This window comes from Chanodichthys erythropterus, chromosome 20 (genome assembly GCF_024489055.1).
Source record: "Chanodichthys erythropterus isolate Z2021 chromosome 20, ASM2448905v1, whole genome shotgun sequence".
Taxonomy (NCBI): Eukaryota; Metazoa; Chordata; class Actinopteri; order Cypriniformes; family Xenocyprididae; genus Chanodichthys; species Chanodichthys erythropterus.
The window spans coordinates 31,684,968-31,705,658 of NC_090240.1; the positions used below are offsets into that span (position 1 = coordinate 31,684,968).

At 35.8% G+C, this 20,691-nt stretch overlaps 2 protein-coding genes across 4 annotated transcripts in view; one reads left to right on the plus strand and one right to left on the minus strand.

The window, feature by feature from the left end:
• acap3a (ArfGAP with coiled-coil, ankyrin repeat and PH domains 3a) overlaps positions 1 to 4,102 on the minus strand; it is an 88,964-nt gene extending 84,862 nt beyond the window's left edge. For 2 of the 3 annotated variants that reach the window (XM_067371154.1, XM_067371153.1), the window contains exons 1-2: positions 3,961 to 4,102; positions 219 to 257 (exon numbers count right to left, since the gene is read on the minus strand). In XM_067371154.1, coding sequence (XP_067227255.1) covers positions 219 to 257; positions 3,961 to 4,007 — 86 coding nt within the window. In that variant the 5' untranslated portion in view covers positions 4,008 to 4,102. The remainder of the gene's footprint in view (positions 1 to 218; positions 258 to 3,960) is intronic. The other variant, XM_067371155.1, reaches the window with a different exon arrangement.
• Positions 4,103 to 17,192: 13,090 nt separating this feature from the next.
• On the plus strand, positions 17,193 to 20,382 carry LOC137009053 (lysophosphatidic acid receptor 4). Its single transcript, XM_067370941.1, has 2 exons — positions 17,193 to 17,332; positions 19,279 to 20,382. Exon 2 carries the CDS (start codon positions 19,432 to 19,434, stop codon positions 20,356 to 20,358), a length of 927 nt encoding a protein of 308 aa, XP_067227042.1. The 5' UTR covers positions 17,193 to 17,332; positions 19,279 to 19,431; the 3' UTR covers positions 20,359 to 20,382.
• Positions 20,383 to 20,691: the final 309 nt, after the last annotated feature.

Consider the following 20,691-nt stretch of genomic DNA (forward strand, 5'->3'; position numbering starts at 1 on the left):
GTCTTTGAGGGTTGCCAGAGATTGGCAGGGATAGAATTGCAGAGATGGATAACTGTAAAGGATGCAAGAACACCGTGTGAAGAGTCAGTGTGTGAAACTAGTCATGCGGAGGTAATGCACAGCATGCAACCAACAAGAGAAGGAAGTAGATTGTATTAAATGTTTTAAATGAAGAAAAACCCCAGAAACTTCCTGAGATCTTACATAACAGCTTTTACCTCCATTGAAGAGCCATTACAGTGGTTGTGTCTGGGGTGCTAAATAAGCCAAAACAAAAGTTTGGGGTTTTAGTAAAAGTACATGCACTACAGGTCAAAGTTTTGGAGTCAGTAAGAGCAGCAAATCAGCATATTGGAATGATTTCTGAAGGATAATGATGCTGAAAATTCAGCTTTGATCACAGGAATAAATTACATTTTACTATATATTAAAGGTGCCCTAGAATTAAAAATTGAATTTATCTTGGCATAGTTGAATAACAAAAGTTCAGTACATGGAAATGACATACAGTGAGTCTCAAACTCCATTGTTTCCTCCTTCTTATATAAATCTCATTTGTTTAAAAGACGGACAGGTAAATCTCAACATAACACAGACTGTCGGGGTGTACGCCCCCAATATTTGCATATGCCAGCCCATGTTCAAGGCATTAGACAAGGGCAGCCAGTATTAACGTCTGGATCTGTGCACAGCTGAATCATCAGACTAGGTAAGCAAGCAAGAACAATAGCGAAAAATGGCAGATGGAGCGATAATAACTGACATGATCCATGATTACATGATATTTTTAGTGATATTTGTAAATTGTCTTTCTAAATGTTTCGTTAGCATGTTGCTAATGTACTGTTAAATGTGGTTAAAGTTACCATCGTTTCTTACTGTATTCACGGAGACAAGACTGTCGTTATTTTAATTTTTGCAGTCTGTATAATTCATAAACACAACTTCATTCTTTATAAATCTCTCCAACAGTGTGTAATGTTAGCTTTAGCCACGGAGCACTATCAAACTCATTCAGAATCAAATGTAAACATCCAAATAAATACTGTACTTTTGCGATTAGACATGCTGCATGACAAACACTTTGTAAAGATCCATCTTGAGGGTTATATTAGCTGTGTGAACTTTGTTTATGCTGTTTAAGGCAAGCGGGGAGCATGAGATTTAAAGGGGCCGCAGCCTAAATCGGCGCATATTTAATGATGCCCCAAAATAGGCAGTCAAAAAAATGAATAAAAAAAATTCTATGGGGTATTTTGAGCTGAAACTTCACAGACACATTCAGGGGACACCTTAGACTTATATTATATCTTTTAAAAAGATGTTCTACGGCACCTTTAAACTAGAAAACAGTTATTTTAAATGGTAATATCTTTAATAATGTTACTTTATTTTTGATCAAATAAATGCAGCAATGGTGAGCAGAAGAGGCAAAATATTAAATAATCTTACTGACTACTACAAGCATGTCAAGTCTTTACAGATTACTTTTATTATACATTCAAAAGTAGTACATTTTGTTTGAATGTTTTAGATAATTGACATTTAGTTACTGTGCTAGTGCCAGCATATTTCAATATAAGACGAAACTCAATAAATTGTGCCTAGAAAATTACTGAAAATTCTTTAAAAAAAATTTATAATTTAAATAAAAATTATCATCATAAAATAATCGACCGTCCTCAAAGTTACTGGTTGTGTCCCAATTGCTCTTTTGGTTCCCTTACCCAAAGTATTAACGCACGTTTGTGCTACACACATAAATGATACCTCAAATTGCATGGCTTCTTGAAAAGAGGAAGATTTAACAATCTAGTTTCTTCATAAACATTAGAAAGTTCCTGTAAATCCCTCAAGAGATTGAGGAAAACTGACTCACACAGCCAGATGGCATCCATTAAGGTGCTGCTTCCCAGTCTGGAAGTCTTTGATTTGGAGCAGGGATTATGCCGCCTGCTCACACACACACTCACTCCGACACATTGACTCACACACACGCTCACGTGGGGAGTAATCGGAGCTGGTGCTGAGGAGGGGATGTGGGTGTAAAGGAATGCTGGTTTATTTGTCTAACCTCTGGATCTCGGTGCTTACTACAGTCACAGCTAGAGTCGGTGCGTGGGACATTCGGAATTCTTTAGATCCCATGTTCCATCATAACGTTCAAACCACCGTACCTCCTTCCTCTTGGAGTATATTGTCAAGAGAGCCATCGGATGGGAAGGAATTTTCTCAGCCATTTACATTTACACAGTACAAGCTTTGCGTTAAATGATACTGTTTTACCCAGTGTACTTATTTCAAATAAATGCTGTTCTTTGGAACTTTCTATCCATCAAATAATACTGGAAAAACGTATCAGGGTTTCCAGCATAAACTGTTTTCAACATTGATAATAATAAATGTTCCTTGAGAAATATTGAGAAAATTGCCTTTAAAGTTGTCCAAATGAAGTCCTTAGCAATGCATATTCACTCACAAAAAATACATTTTTGATATATTTATGGTAGGAAAATTACAAAAATATATTCATGGAACATGATCTTATTCTTTACTTAACTTTTTTGGCACAAAATCGATCATTTTGTACACACAATGTATTTTTAGCTATTGCTACAAATATACCTGTGCGACTTATGACTGGTTTTGTGGTCTAGGGTCACAAATAAACTAGTCAACTAATCTCTGGACAACTGGCATCATGAGACATCCCTAGATACTACTGGCATAGAAATTTCACTTCATCTTTAAAGCAAAGACAAAGAGGCATTATTTTGAAAATTAACTCAATGAAACACAAAGAAAGAACTATCAAGAAATGCGCTGCATGATTCAGCCTCAAGTGCCTATGCATGCAGCCAAAAAAATACTCTGAGCCCTAAAGAGGAACATCAGGACATTAGTGCACGGGATATGAGCCATGCTGAATGAATCATGGAAAATCAATGACTGCTGGGCATTGGATAGCTGGCCAAACATCCCTCTCACAGTCAGTTAACGTGGTGTAAATTACAATCATCACCTCAATCTGTCGATGAACAGATTTGGTGTTACTAGTGTAAATCTTGACCGTTAAATTGGTCATTAAGACAGTGTTCAACTGTTCAGCACCACCAGATTACTAATGCAGTCAATGTCTGATGGTCAGTTCTCACGGGTAAGTAGGGTAATCAATGACTCAAGCAGCAAACTGCAGACTAATTACTCATTTAGAAGAAATTTCTTTACAAGTTACTTAAAGCTCTCCTTTAAAATTAAAAAAAAAAAAGAAAAAGAAAAAAAAGATCTGGCATTCCCTCATGTTGCTCAGGTATAATGTAAACAAGAGTTGAGGGCAAGACAGAAGGTTTTTTTTTTAATTAATAAGGACTTAATTTTAGTCTATTCCTTATTCTACAGCATACTTAATAGTGTGCAAGTCATATGGACTACTTTGGTAGTGATTTTTCCTTTTGCACATTGAAATCTGCAGTCACCATTCATTTTAACTGCATGGAAAAGAGCAGCCTAGACAGTCTGCAAGTGATTTTGTGTTTGACAGGGGGAAAAAATAACCATCTTTTTAGCAACAAAATAGTAGATGATGAAGATTTTGAGCACAGTGGTGATAGTTCATAAAGCACTCAAACCTGCGATCTTTCAGATTTGTAAGCACTATACGTTCATGATCCAAGTTTTTAAAATGTACTGCATGGTAAATAATATTCTATTCAAATTACATAAATTATTCAGATTCACCAAATAAAAACTGCTTCATTCATACTATTTATTTCATGGCACTGAACTGACTGATCAAATCAGATCATAATACATTCATTGAGTTAAAAACAGAATATATAACTGAAGACTTGCAAATGGAAATAAACAAAACCTATTCTCAACATGACATTATTTAAGCATAATATCACCCAAAACCTCTCAAGGCAAACGCTTCAGTGGAAAACAGATATTTCAGCCTACCGAAAACGGGGTGAATCTTTGATGCAGTCTTCAAAATCCACCGTCATACTGGACGTTTTATTTCCAGAGATTAAAACTGAAGTTTCATCGCCGTCAGTAAACAAGAGTGTAAATGTAAGATATCCCGCGTACTACAGCCTCTTCCCTCCACAGGCAGAGAGTGAATCCACTCAGCTCTAACACACGATCCTAATGCTAGAGTTGGGGACTGTCAACAGTTTCTCTACTCTCACTAAAACGTGTAAAATCGGCCATACTGAAAGTATTGTCCTTTTCATTCTTGGTCATTTTTGCTACGAAAATAATTGATAAATGTTGATATCATGCAACCTTTTCTGGAACTTTTTAGTTCCAGAAATGTTGTTGTTGTCCCATAGGCTAAACGATGTAACATTTCAACATTTTTTTATAAAGTTGGCTATTACAGTATTTCATCAAATAATGGTTGTATTTCCACCGGTGTCTGAGCTAAGCTTTAAATATATCCACTTATCCACTGAATACTTGCTCTTAATACTATTAAAGGTAGGGTAGGCAATTTCAGAGAGGCTAGCATTAGCAAACTAGCTTTGAAAGCATAACACCGTGTCCTAACCAGACGCGACACGACGCCGCGACAAGGTGTATATTCCAGTATTTAATCAAATAATTGTTGTATCTATATATCCAAAGAGATCTGAGCTTTAAATATATCCACTTATCCACTGCATACTGGCTTTTAATACTTAATATTAAGTGAAACACTATGGATTATTTAAAAAGAAATAATTTATGCAGTAGTACGCTATGTTGTCATATCTTTGTGCATATTTAATACATTAGGCTTACATTTATAATACATTTGTTTATCACACTAAAATATGCATGCAGTTTCAATAAAATAAATATAATATACCTTCAACAGATTTGTAGAAATGCTTTTGTGTGAGAAGATTCAATCTTTTGAGATGATCCCTAAATCTATTTGGACTCAACACACCCCCTTGTCAATCATATATTTACATGAGAGGAAGAAAAGCTCATGCAGAAGTCATTTGTAAAAGGTCATGTGCTATTTTACTTGTTATATAAGGAATATTTTCTTTCTCTCTTTTTAAAAATATGTTATTAGTGTATTTGAAGTCTGTTAATGTGCAAAATCTTATTGACCTGCAAGCAATCGTGTAAATGAAGGATGCACTGAGCTCCAGACTGTATGACCCTTGAACTGCATTGAAGAATGTTTTATGTTAAAGATGAATATGCATCTATCATCTTTTTCATCCTATGAGAATGTTTAGACTATGCATTCTCTTCTTTCCGCTCTTTCAGGAAACCTTACTGCAGCAAGGAAGAAATCTTTCAACATATGTTTTAACTTTGATGACAGCTTCTCTCTATCTTGTCTTGTTTTAAAATTCTAGTTCTTATCCAGGTTTGGAAAGCAGCACCAGTTTACATAAAATGGCTGAACAGCTTAGAATATCAGCATCTTGCTGACCACCAGCAACATATGAACCGAGGACATCAATTCCATGAATATGAAGCTTTCTGAAAGTGGATGATATACCCTGTAGTGCTTATTGCCATCTTCAGCATGAAGCACAGGTTTAATAATAACAGAGTTGCTATTGCTCCGTCTGTGTCAGACTGCTGAATCAGGGTCATAAATATGTTTCTAAAGGACTAAAGGATAATATTTCCTAATAAAGAGGAAATATGAGTCTCAGTGGAAATATTAGCCAGCCATATTTTATCACTAGATACGTCAAGTCGGTGTAAATATAGACAATGCAATCATGTTGGTTTTATTGATCGAAAAAGCACATTAATATTTTATTAGATTTTTATGCATTTGTAAATGTCGCAAATCTAAGTGCATAAATTGCATTCAATGTATGCATTTTATTAGTTACCAGCTAACAACAAAAAAAAAAAAATCTAAAAACATTTTGCTATTTTTTTTTTACGGAATGTTCACTGAACGTTCAAAATGTCCGTTTTATAATTCTGCAAACATTGGGAACATTACTTTTGAATGTTCTTTGAACATTCTGAAACAATCACTAAAATGTCCAACTAAAACATTTGAGAAAAAAAAAAGTTAATGAACAATGTATAAATAAAGTTTTTGTGCCAACGTTTTGAGAACATTATTAAAGATCAGATAACGCTGAACAAGCATTCTACACTCTAAAAAAAGGCAGTTTTAACTATTGTTTAAATATTACTATTTTGCTCGCTTAAAATGAACCCAAAATAGGTTGAAAATTAATTTTTATACTTTAAAAATGCTGGGTTAAAAATAACCCAAGTTGAGTTAAATATGGACAAACCCAGCAGTTGGGTTAAATGTTTATTAATAAGTTTTAATAATTAAATAATAAACATTTATTAAATTGCTTATTAATAAATGATCACCTTTTGATTATTATTGTTGCCTCTATAATTATGAGTCTGATTTTTAATTTCCAACCTATTTTGGGTTCATTTTAAGCCAGCCATATAATCATTTTTAGTTATATAAAACTGTCCAGCAGGTTGCTCAAACATTTAACCCAACCGCTGGGTTGTTTTTAACCCAGCATGTATTAACGTTACTGGAAGAACGTTTGTTCAGAACGTTCTGAGAACGTTCCCTAGCTGTTAGCTAGTTTCATGCATTCCCTGGGAATCGAACCCATGACCTTGATTCAGTATTCACTTCAATCTGAGCTTATTGTTCTCTTTATGTAAAGGCATTTTAATGTGTTATGAAAACTGATTCAGTGTGTTAGTATCAGAAGGTTTAAGTTCTCTGCAGAATCTCAACCCGTCCAATTTTTCTAACTGCAGTTGGCAGATTAAACAACAACATAATACAGTTCCTGTACTGACTGAGATCTGGAAGTATTTGAGCTGTAGATCTCACAGAGAAACCTGATACTGAGAGGGATTTGCATTGGCAGGCTGTGATAAGTACCACAGCAAAGATGCAAACATCTGTGGAGCTTTCAGCTCAAAACAATGCTGTTATCAAGTTTCAGTGGACAGAACTGAGTTGCCTAATTCAAAACCATAACTCACAAAGGTTCTTTATTGGCATCTATTGTTCCATAAAATACCTTTCAAATGCACAAAATGTTCTCTGGAAAGAGGTTCTTTAGATTAATAAAATGCTCTTCACTAAGAAAAAAAAAAAAGAACTGATCACTGAAATCTTATGCATAGAAGAGTGTGTATTCAGATATAGTTATTGAGGCTGTATGCATTTCATATTAATATTTCATATTCAAACTATTGCATGGTCTTTGATCATTACTCTATTGTATTTAATTAATAAAGGTCTATAGAAGAGAAAAATGCACAAAGACAATTGAACTCCTTCATTAACTGGCATATTTGGCATGCGCTCTTCATAATTATCTCTATTGTTCTTTGTAATCCACTGGTCATTCATATGAGTAGACAGCCAGTATTTAGATATATGAACATGTCAATTGTTCTAATGGCATTTTTATGGCAAGAACCAAATTAGAGCATTTCAAAAGCCTGCATTTCCTATTTGAAGCCAAAAATAGAGGGCATTATTAATTCACAGGAAATGGGACAGCCTGGGGGAGGGACGGGCACGCGGATTTTACTCCAGGCTTTTAGGATGCTATTGTCTTGTAGCACACAGGGAAAGTCGTTCCCATAAAACCAAATGATGTCATTCCCTTTTCTTCTGCACTTGAGATGTCAAGACAGCCACTGGACTGTCTGGGATAGTTTGTTTGGGGTGGGCTATAGGAAGTTAGGTCACATTGTTATTGCTCATTCTACAAATGCCTCAAAAGGGTAAATGTGATTGCATAGCCAAATCACATAAGCAATCATCCATAGATTCACTTAATGCAACAATAAAGAAGATTAGATCATTTACTAATTCTGATTAAAATGTATAGTCCTATATTCTCAAAATCATTTCCCATTTGTAAAGATTACACGAATTGCCCGATAAGTCTATTGTGTTGTCATTTTACCTTTATTTTGACAGGAGTAGAGATGGGAAGCGACAGCAAAGTAGAGAGGGGAACGGGATGGAGAAGCACTTCAAGCTGAGACTTGAACTCGGGTCGCCCGATGCGCTGCGACTCTGACATGGCGTTATCATTTGAGTGTCACAGGCCGCCTTCAGTCAAAACCTTCCTTTGACTAAACAGCACATAGTTTCTCTGTTTCAGCATGAGTGAAATGCTGATTTTGGGCCTCAGGACACCAGCAGTCATGGAGTCAGTAGCTGTGAGAATGAGATCATGAGGACACAGAGCACATGTGTCTGTATCTGCTCTCAGCCTCCAGCTGCGTCTCGTATGCGCAACCTCCTCCGCTCTGTTACGGGTGTTAAAATTAGAGCTTTTTCAAATCCAGAGAGACTTCCCGTTCTCCTGTCTCTCTTCCCCGGAGTTTCTTCCAAGACTTTCACAGATCAAAGCTGCATTTTTTTTTTGGTGGCTGTTGAGTCAGCAGTCTTAAATTAGAAATGAAGAAAGGCAGAGAAAAAAGAGAGAGATTTCAACTGAAGTTGTGCCATTATTTTTGCTGGCATTCCATAAAGAATTCTATAAATGGATGGACAGATGGATTGATGGACAGATAGATTGATAGATGGACAGAGACAGATGGATGATGGATGGACAGACGGATGGATGGACGTACGGATGTATGGATGGATGGATGGATTGATGGACGGATGGATGGATGGATGGATAGATTGATGGATGGATGGATAGATAGATGGATGGACAGACAGACAGACAGATGAACGGATTGATGGACAGATAGATGGATGGGTGGATGGATGGATGGACGGACAGACGGACTGATAGACGGACTGATTGATGGGACAGATAGATAAACAGAGACAAATGGATGAATGGATTGATGGACGGATAGATAGATAGATAGATAGATAGATAGATAGATAGATAGATAGATAGATAGATAGATAGATGGACAGACAGATGGACGGATTGATGGACGGATTGATGGACAGATAGATTGATAGATGGACAGAGACAGATGGATGATGGACAGATAGATTGATAGATGGACAGAGAAAGATGGACGGATGGATGGAGAGATGGATGGATGGATTGATGAAAGGATGGACGGATTGATGGACAGATAGTTTGATAGATGGACAGAGACAGATGGATGATGGATAGACGGATGGATGGACAGACGGATGGATGGACGGACGGATGTATGGATGGATTGATGGACAGATGGATGGACGGACGGATGTATGGATGGATTGATGGACAGATGGATGTATGGACAGATGGATGGACGGATGTATGGATGATAGATAGACGACAGACAGACAGATGAACGGATTGATGGACAGATAGATAGATGGATGGTTGGATGTATGGATGGACGGACAGACTGAGAGATGGACTGATTGATGGACAGATAGAGACAAATGGATGAATGGATGAATGGATAGATAGATAGATAGATAGATAGATAGATAGATGGATGAATGGACAGATTGATTGAGAGATGGACAGAGACAGACAGACGGATGATTTATGGAGAGATGGATGGATGGATTGATGGAAGGATGGACGGATTGATGGATGGATAAATGGATGAATGGACAGACTGATGGACGGATGGATTGATGGACAGATAGACTGATAGATGGACAGAGACAGATGATGATGGATGGACGGATGGATGGATTGATGAACAGATGGATGTATGGACGGATGTATGGATGGATGGATGGATGGACGGATGGATGGATGAATGGATGGATGTATGGATGGATGGATGAATGGATGGATGGATGAATGGATGTATGGATGTATGGATGGATGTATGGACTGACTGATTCAAGGACAGATAGATTGATGGACGGACTGATAGATTGATGGACGGATAGACAGATAGATAGATAGATGTAAAAGAGAACAATAGAGCACATGTTCTACAGTCGCTGTGTTCCGTTCTTCTCTCATCTCAGGCACATGTGCTGCAGCAGTGTGGATTGGTGTATTTGCTGGGAGAGATGCGAGTCTCAGGGAGGGTGACCTACTTTTGATCCCAGCACTTCCCAACGCTCTCTTTCTCTAGATGGAAGACGAAAACCCTCCACTGAACACACACTGTATGTAACAGAATCATTTCTGACTGCAGGTGCTACACCGACAGCCACTGGAGCGATTCAGACACTTTCCAGCCAATAGTATATTATGCTCTCTCTCTCTCTCTCTCTTTAGCTCTGTGCAATTTGGTCTGTCTCTGATTCATTATTCATCCTCAGCATGTTTGCATTTTTTCAGGACATCTGGCCTTCTCTTGCACTGGGACGTTTTAGTCTCTACAGTCTGACTCTAGTTTTCTGTTCCATGAGATCAGAATTCTTCCCACCAGAAACACAAACTGCAAACAATTCATCATCTCAGTAAACCAACAGATACACAGACAGACTTTCAAAACTGATTACCAGGAGTCTTGCAACACATGCTACTAAATTCTACTAAATTTCTTTTAGCTCCTCTACAATAGATTCAGCAGCTCAGTCCAAGTCACCAGAACATATGAGACAATAAGAGCCATATGCCAACATCTTAAAATGGGTCTCAAGTGCATTTTTAAACTCAAGTAAATGAACTCATATAAGTGGTTTTTAGACCATCTGGGAGCATTTAAACATTTGATGGGTCTGAAAAAATGAAAATAGCAATGAGAAACAAATTACAAATATGATGTCAGTTGGATTATTTTGTTTTAGGTTCAGCATAAAGGATCTGGGCAATTGAACCAACAAGATTCAAAATGGAGACATTTTTCTATTTTGCAGTAACTGGATGTGTGTCTTACCAGATGAAAATGAGCACAAAAAAGTAACTAGAGATTACTGCCAGATGATGGCAACTCTGAATCAACACGCAAAACTGCCAAATTCTCCATATATTGCAATCATTATGATCCACATGTGATCATTGTTTCTGCTTAAATGAATATATGATGTTAGCTATAACTGCACAATCTGTATTGTCTTAATTGTACATTGCAAAATATACCTTACTTTGACACAGTTACCTGATAACAGATTACTCATGTGTGAAGTTATATAGTGTGTCAGGGTCAAATTCAGCACACCTCAAGTGATTAGAAAGGAACACATTGTGAAGAAATCTGCTGTTGCATTACTGGGAGTGCTATGAACGATTCATGGGAACAATCTTTCATTATGAAAAGTACATTATAAAAATGATAGCTTTGATCGGCAACCTGGTCTCACTGGAAAAAAAATTGACTCTAAGGGGCCTATTTACACATGGCCACTTCAAAGCAGACTTTATAACTCGCACTTGCAAGTTTATATCGCACAAATCTGAGAAAAAAAAACTGAGAAAAGTTTTTAACTTGCAATTCTAATAAAGAAAGAATTGAGAGTTAAAAAAAACAAAGTTAAAAGTCAGAATTGTTAGTTTTTGTCTCGGAATTCTAATAAAATTCTAATTTCAGAATTGTGAGATAAACTTGTTTATATCTCACAATTCTGAGAAAAAAGTCAGAATTGACAATTTAAAAAACTTGCAATTGTGAGAAAAAAGTCAGAATCGTCGGTATCTAACAATTCTAATATTTTTTTTAGAAAGTCTGAAATCCGAGTTTATATCAAAATTCTGAGAAAAATGACAGAATTGCCAGTTAAAAACTCACGATTGCAAGAAAAAAAGTCAGAATTGTGAGTTTATATCTCGCAGTTTTAATAAAATTCTAATTATAGAATTGTGAGATATAAACTTGTGGGGGAAAAAAATCAGAATTGCAAGTTTAAATCTCACAATTCTGAGAAAAAAGTCAGAATTGCCAGTTAAAAACTCACAATAGAAAGAAAAAAAATCAGAATTGTGAGTTTATATCTCGCAGTTCTAATAAAATTCTAATTTCAGAATTGTGAGATATAAACTTGAAAGAAAAAAAGCCAGAATTGCGCGATTAAATCTCACAATTCTGAGAAAAAAAAAGCCAGAATTGCGCGATTAAATCTCACAATTCTGAGAAAAAAAAAGTCAGAATTGTCAGTATATCTCACAATTCTAATCTTTTTTTTGTTTGTTTGTTTTTTTAATTGTGAGATATAAACTTGCGGGGGGGAAATGTCTGAAATCTGAGTTTATATCAAAATTCTGAGAAAAAAGTCAGAATTGAGAGTTAAAAACTTGAGATTATAAACTTGCAAGAAAAATGTCTGAATCGTAAGTTGTATTTCACAATTCAGAATTGCGAGGCAGAAACAAGCTTCCATGTCATGTGTATCAGTTTATGATTGACGCTATTTCTATAAACTCAATAAAACAAGCTCAAATACACTACTTTACTCTAAAGCAGTTTGTTGTAGCTACTAGTGTCTGAATGGACCTTTACAAGCATGTTGACTCTCTACATTCCAAACAAACAGCATCTGACCTCACATGGTTTCTGGAGAACTCTAAGCTTCTCTGGAGCAGGTGGTGAGAAACACCATCTGCTCCTATTTAATAGGTCAGATTCCCGATCTTAGATTCGATGAACTCTCCATTGAACAATCTACTCACATTCATCAAGCAGTTAGATGAGAGATCACATGTGGGGCAGATGACTGCTCACTTTCAGTTTCAACTGAGTTTCCTGTGATTCAACAATTATGCCATGCCTCGCACTTTTCATTTGTCCTTGAGATGCTTCAGTTGCAAAAGGATGACAGTGGATTTGTCCAAAGGACAAGGTGAAAGGGACAAAGGGAAGAAAGCCTATTCTTTGCAGATCATCCCAAATCATGTTATTTTATTGGTCAACACATTGATTCCCATACTTTTTATATAATATCAAATAATCAAATGCTGAAAAATTCTGTGCTTTCAGAATCAGTTTATGTATTCCACACTGGCAAAAGCTGCATTTCAGAATCATTTTCCAAAGTGAATGCCAAGCGTATCCTCACAGGAAGTGTGGAATGTGATGGGCTTGTAGTCAGTGAATGCATCTATCACTACATAAAGGCCATCGGACACAACGCCGCCCTTCAACCAAAACACAAATCTCATTCTTTTCCTCTCTGATTCAAACTTCAGTGCAGCAAACTCAGCAAATTCAGTTTCATTCAGTTAGATGATATTTACAGAATCCTAAATAAGATGTATTGTCCTCACGAGTTTGTGCATAGCTACTAAATTAATTCTTTTTATGTTATCCCTATAAAGTACTGAGGGCCTCTAAATGATTAACATGATCAAAACTTTGCTGAAAAACCTGTTACACACAATCTACTACATGTCTTCTGTCGTCTAATTGATATGGGTGCACATAAGTGGTACGCAGATACGCATGCGCGGTAAAAAAAAATAATCGATGCGCACCAGAAAACATGGAGGGAAGCGCTTTTGAGTACCAACATTTTTAGGACGGGTTTACGGACACGTTTACTTACTGGAGTAGGATTTTTCTCCATCTGTGGTAAGATAGCAATCATGATGAAGTGTGTTCTTTAATTATTGGGTGTGCAACAGATGAAAATAATGTCATTACTCACCCGTAAGACCTTCATTAATCGTCGGAAAGCAAATTAAGATATTTTTGTTGAAATCCGATGGCTCAGTGAGGCCTGCATAGCCAGCAATGACATTTCCTCTCTCAAGATCCATTAATGTACTAAAAACGTATTTAAATCAGTTCATGTGAGTACAGTGGTTCAATATTAATATTATAAAGCGACAAGGATATTTTTGGTGCGCCAGAAGAAAAAAAAAAACGACTTATAGTGATGGCCGATTTCAAAACACTGCTTCATGAAGCTTCGGAGCATTATTAATCTTTTGTGCGTTTCGGAGAGCCAAAGTCACGTACGATTTCAGCAGTTTGGCGGTTTGACACGCGATCCGAATCATGATTCGACACAAAAGACGCTTCGAAGCTTCATGAAGCAGTGTTTTGAAATCAGCCATCACTAGATAACTAGATAAGTTAATTTATGTTCTGAAGATGAACGAAGGTCTTACGGGTGTGGACGGCATGAGGGTAACGTAAGTAGCCTAATTAATTACATTATTTTGGGTGAACTGACGCTTTAATCCGTGATCCGTACGGATAAGGTCCAACGATTCGGCACGCATGTGATTCGCAGATTAACTGCTAAATTTAACCATCATAGAGTGAAAGTTTATCATTTGGATGTGTTTTGTCTTGCCAATTAACACATTCAAACCATTTTAAAAGCGAAAATCTGGACTCGCGAGCTGTTAACTGTGCGCACAGCCTCACACCCCCAAAACGCGTGACGCAGAGAGAGAGAGAGAGAGAGAGAGAGAGAGAGAGAGCGCTCTTTTAACACCGAATTAATTAGTCGTTTGCGTTTACTTGCGCTTTATCAGACACATACACACAATGACACAAAATTATGTAAAAATACCTGTCTCGGCAAGTATTCTCTGAGTGAACAATTGACAAAGAAACCGGATGTAAGTGATTTGGTCCGTGCTTTCCTTCTTAAAGTGACAGCAGCCTAATATTTTTTGCTGTTGTCTGTCATTAATGTTAGTAAAAAAAAAAGTCACCATCAACTACCATGTTCGAGAGAAAAGAAGATAGTGAGGAGAGCAGTCAGGAGGAAAGTGATGAGGACAGCTTTAAGTGTGTCGCATAAAGTGTGAGTACCTTGAGAACCAGACCAAAAAAAGTTATGTGCACCCCTTTTTTTTTTTTTACGGAAGAGGATTAGGGCCAAGCAATAATAAAAAAAATAAAATATTATGGCAAAAAACTCATTTAATTTCGAGAAAAAAGTCGAGATAAAATTTTGAGAATAAACTTTGTTAAATTACAAGAAAAAAAACTCGTTAAATTTTGAGAAAAAAGTCAAGATAAAATGTTGAGAATAAAGTCATTAAATTACGAGAAAAAAACTCATTAAATTTTGAGAAAAAAGTCGAGATAAAATGTTGAGAATAAAGTCAATTAAATTACGAGAAAAAAGTCGTTAAATTACGAGAACAAATTCATTAAATTACCAATTTGTTCTCATAATTTAATGACTTTATTCTCATAATTTAATGAGTTTATTCTCAACATTTTATCTCAACTTTTTTCTCGAAATTTAACGACATTTTTCTCATAATTTAAAGAATTTGTTCTCCTAATTTAACGACTTTTTTTCTAATAATTTAATGACTTTATTCTTAACATTTTATCTTGACTTTTTTCTCGAAATTTAACAACTTTAATTTCGAGATGGTTTTATTTTTTTTATTATTGCTTGGCCCTAATCCTTTTCCGTACATTTTGCTGTTAAATCTTTACAAATTAAAAAAAAAAAGTAAATGTACTGTAAGAAAAGAATAACCTTTATATTGTTTTATATATATATATATATATATATATATATATATATATATATATATATATATATATATATATATATATATAAGATGATCATTTACTGGACTGAAGCAACTTAAGTTTACTTGATTATTACTTCATTTATTCATTTTTTTTTTTTTTAATAAAAATCATGTTAAAAATGATCAAATATGATACATCAGTTTTTGAGTAACGTTTATCTCTTTCAAATCATTGTATAACATTGCATTATATGTTTTGCCCCTCACAATCAACACTTTTTCCTTTTCTTTCTTTTGTTTTTTTTGTCTAAACTAAATTAACTATTCCATATGAAAAAAATAAAGATTTTTCTGACTATTATTTCATATGGCAGGCTTTACAGGGTTATCACTGAACACTGAAAGACACATTTATTCTGAGTGGGTTTATAGATGCAGTTTGAACTAAGAATTTTAAGTAATTTGTATGCAATTATGCTACTGTGCCAGATGCTAAAGTATTCTGAGTGGTTTAAGGATTATTTAGGGTAATAGGTTTGTTCAAATTCAATAGTAATAGTAATGCTTGCCTTGGAAATAAAATACAAAACAAAAAAATATTATTATAAAAATATAGGCCTATAAAAATATAAACATCAAATATAAAAGGGTTTATGCGCCATCTTGTGTCCAAATGCCAAATAGGACTGAAAATGACTGATTTACATCAGAAAAACTGTACAAAAGCAGAACAAAAACACAAAAGCAGTAGCCTATCAATACAACCAATTATAGCTGAGTAACTACGGTCATAAAGACTGTACATTCAAAGATGGGCAATATTTCAGGTATTTAAAGTACATATGATATATAAAATATGTAAAATAGGACTACTATTCTGTATTTTAAAGCCTTTTAAAAAATCAAATGTAATTTAGATTTAAATACATTTAAGTTATTTTAAGTATTTTGGTATTTTCAAAATACATAAAATATTTTGTGCTACTCAACCTCTTTATTAGGCTGCTGATTTCCTGTATCAACTAATTCAGGCCCCCAACCTAAACTTTCATGCACTTGAGATGCAACTGCATGGGTGAGTGAGTTTTTTTGCATTATGGAATAAGATAAGGTGAGGATGTCATGGTCGATTCTTGGCTACTTGTTGACTACAGATTTGCCTTCAGTTAACATAAAGGAATAAAACAAAGAGCTCTGCAAAGGTAACCAATCAGCCTTGATAGTTAATCGGTTGTTGGTTTTTATCAATTGGCTAGTCAATGTTTTTAAGCATTACTGTTTGATATTGCAAAATATATCTTGATAAAAGTGTGAATCAATTAAACTTTTTATTGTATGCAAATATATCCATGCCGCTTTTAGTAGGCAGGACTTATTGACACATTAGAATGATAATGAAACATGGACGAGTAATAAAGAGCGGGACTACTTGATGTTAAAAAGAGTTATTAAAAGTGCAATATGCCTGCCAGAGAACTCATATTCACTATTCACACACTGACAAGCAGCTTTCTGTGTGCGGCTAAACTGTCAAATACACACACAAATATGTCAAAATCTGAATATTCACGTAAACATAGTTGGTTTGGCATTTTTGATTCATTTGATTTTGATACATTTCAATTGGGGTATTTTTAAATACATTTTCATGTATTCATGCTCCTCTCTGTGTACATTAACTCTGTTAGACCACCTTTCAATTTCAGAGATGACTCATTTATTTCAACACAGCAACCTCAAAAATATCTAGACACTCAGCTACAGTACATTGAGTGGAACAATAAATGCATAATTTCCGCATGGTAAAATGTCTGCAGGTCCCCCACGTCGCCCTCAAAACACCGGGGGAGGCTGCACTTTTTGGATTTCCTGTTCAGTCTTTTCATACCACTGCATCAAACCACAGTTTTCAGAACATGTTTCCACTACCGACAGAGGAACATAGCTTTCTCATCACTTGATATGAAAACAATACTCTTTTCTCTATAATTCAAGGTCTTCTTCAAGAATTCAAGGACACTGCTTTAAGTCTTGTAAGTACATGTCAAAATATAATTTTTTTTGAGTGCTTGGTATATGTTTATTTGCATTTCTGTCTAATTTAATAATAATAAAAAAAAATATAAATTAGCATAACAGTGAAAATTTGATTTGAGAAATTAATATGGATTTAAGAACAGATTTTATTTTAAAGGAATATTCCGTGTTCAGTGAAAGTTAAAGGGATAGATCACCCAATGATGAAAGTTCTGTCATCATTTATTCACCCTCATGTTGTTCCAAACCTGAATGAGTTTCTTTCTTCTGCTGAACACAAAAGAAGAAATGTTGGTTACCAAACAGTTGATAGGCTCTATTGACTTTAATAGTATGGAAAAATAAAATACTATAATATCAACTGTTGGTTACGACCAACTCTTCTTTTGTGTTCAGCAGAAGAAAGAAACTCGTAAAGGTCTGGAACAACTTTACAGTGAGTAAATGGTGACAGAAATTTCATTTTTGGGTGAACTATCTCTTTAAGCTCAATCAACAACACTTGTAGCATAATGTTGATTACCTCAAAATGTTAAAAAGTGAGACACTTTCTAGAAATCAAAAGTATAACCACAAAACGTAAGCAATATGTGTGTTGGATCTCATTGTGGCTGCGATTTACGCTTTTTTCCCCTTCAAGAATACAAGCAACAATTCAAACTTTTTTTTTTTTTTGCAGTAATCAGCCTTATGTAATGCTTTTGATTGAATCTGTATTGAACTAGGAATATACAGCAGCATTAAAACAGACATGAAGTAAACTGATGAAGTTCTAAGAGCTTCAAAAGAAGAGTCAAATGTTTTGTCTCTTTTAATCGATTCTCTTTTTTACGAACTAATATCGATTCTGAAATCCAAAGAGTCGATTAGTCTATTCTGTTTTCAGTTAATGTATGAACGGAACATTGTAGTGCATCTTTCATCCAATAAATAAGCTTTGTGCTTTATTTTTGATATGTCTCAGATTTCACATTCTGTCCATTTTATTACGAAAATAAAACGACAACAGCAGCGTTTTGGCTGTTATCTGTAGCGCCTTAGTTCAAGAGAAGCAGCAGCTCAAAGCGCATGTCAACTGATCATCTTCTCTTTAAAACAAGTTACAAGTTACAGTGCAAAATAACACCTGAAGCTATATTAAAAGATACAGTACAACTTACTGAAATCCGTATCATGTGACGGAAAGACGTCAATAACAGCTTACAAGCAATGTCACATAACGCCATATTTTAGTTACCTCAGAAAAAAACATATTCAGTGACCATAACTCATTAGTGTCATTAATGAAATCTAGAGAGAAGCAATGCACCATGTTACCTATTCATTATAATTCTTAATGTTCTTTAATAGCCTATTTAATGCATGTTTGAGTTATGACAGCAACCATTTAAATGTTTATATTTCAAAAAAACAAATTGAAGTAGAAATATAATTATGTAAATGCAAAGTTAGTGTTATTATAAAAACTTGTGTTTGTATACAAATCAGTTAATTTTAACCTTCAGTATTATAGGCTGTATAGTACCAACTGACTCCATGTGTAGATATTTTTCCTTAAGAAAATTGGCCTGATATATATATCCAAAATAATTGATGTTGAATCTCAATCAGCAGCACTTGTAGCATAATGGTGATTACTTCAAAATGTTAAAAAGTGAGTCACTTACTAGAAATCAAAAGTATAACCACAAAACGTAAGCAATATGTGTGTTGGATCTCATTGTGGCTGCGATTTACGCTTTTTCCCCCTTCAAGAATACAAGTAACAATTCAAACTTATTTTTTTGTAGCAATCAACCTTATTTTTCTACATTTCCTTAAGAAAATTTGACATGTACAGTACCTAATATATATCCAAAATAATCGATATTGAATCGCAAGCTTGTGAATCGAATTATAATCGAATTGTGAAATGTTCCTAATAATTTTTTTTTTTTCACAGCAAAAAACTTGCAGACTCGTACCTCTATCCTGATGAGGAACCGAAAATCAGACTAGAAACCAAAACCTTTTCAATTCTAATAAGTCATATTGAGAGTTGATGTGAGCAAATCTCTAAAATCCAACCTTATTAACCCAAGGAACATAAAACATCATGGAAAACACCACCTCAGTCGACAACGATGAAAAGTTTTTGCCTTTCCAGCGCTACCTTTTCACCCCCGTGTACAGCCTGGTCCTGTTTTTTGGACTGATAGGAAATCTCGGAGCTTTGTACTACTTCATCTTTAAAATCAAACAGAAATCTCCTTCAAACATATACATCATCAACCTGGCGGTGGCCGACACGCTTTTCTTGTTCGCCTTGCCGTTTCGTATCCACTACCATCTGAACGACAGCAACTGGATATTTGGCGAAGCCATGTGTCGCATCACCGGCACGGTCTTCTTCGCCAACATCTACATCAGCATCACCTTCATGACCTGCATCTGCGTGGACCGCTACATCGCCACCGTCCACCCTCACACCTACCTGCGGCTCCGCAACACGTGTCTCGCCGCACTGGTGAGCACCACCGTGTGGTTGGTCTCCGGGGCGGCCATGCTGACCTTCATGCACGAGTGCCCATTATCATCTAAAGGGAACATGTGCTTTGAGGGCTTCAATAAAGATGAGTGGAAGGACATGGCTCCCTACAGCCTATGCAGTCTCATTTTGGGATCCCTTCTGCCTTCTGTGGTTATCCTGGTGTGTTACCCCATCGTGGCTCGCCGCATCGCCCGGATCAACAACTCCACCGCCCGCGGGGCGCGGCGGATCATCTACGCCATCCTGGCCATCACAGTTCTGTGTTTCCTGCCATATCATGTCATGCATCTAGCGTACCTCCTGTCACGCTTGAGAGAGATCAAAGAAGACTGGATTTACATCCTCCGTAGGGTGACCATGGCTCTAGTCAGTCTAAACAGCCTCCTGGACCCGATATTGTACTATTTTGCCACCGGCCACTACAAATGGAGGCTCAAAAGACTGACGTTGAAGAAGAAAAAGGGCGTTTATGCCATTTCCAAGGGTTTTTGAGCTTCTGGAGGCTTCATTCTGACTGAACTATTTGTTTTAAGTGCCGTCCACCATGTAAGATTGAACAACAGAGGCAAGACAAGATGACTCCAATGTGATGTGATGTACCCGAGTCAGGTTTTGTACTGATACAGTGCAAAAACAAACAAGAATGACTATATTTTTTATTACATAACAGCAAAATTATCGATAGACTGATTAATTGGCCAATATTTGGTCATCTTGAAATGATCTTGCCAGCTAGGCTGATCCCCAATTGAGTCGGTACTAACCATCTTGTCAGTGGTTTATGCGATTTTGGTGTTTTATAATATTTTGTGTAAATATGTGTGT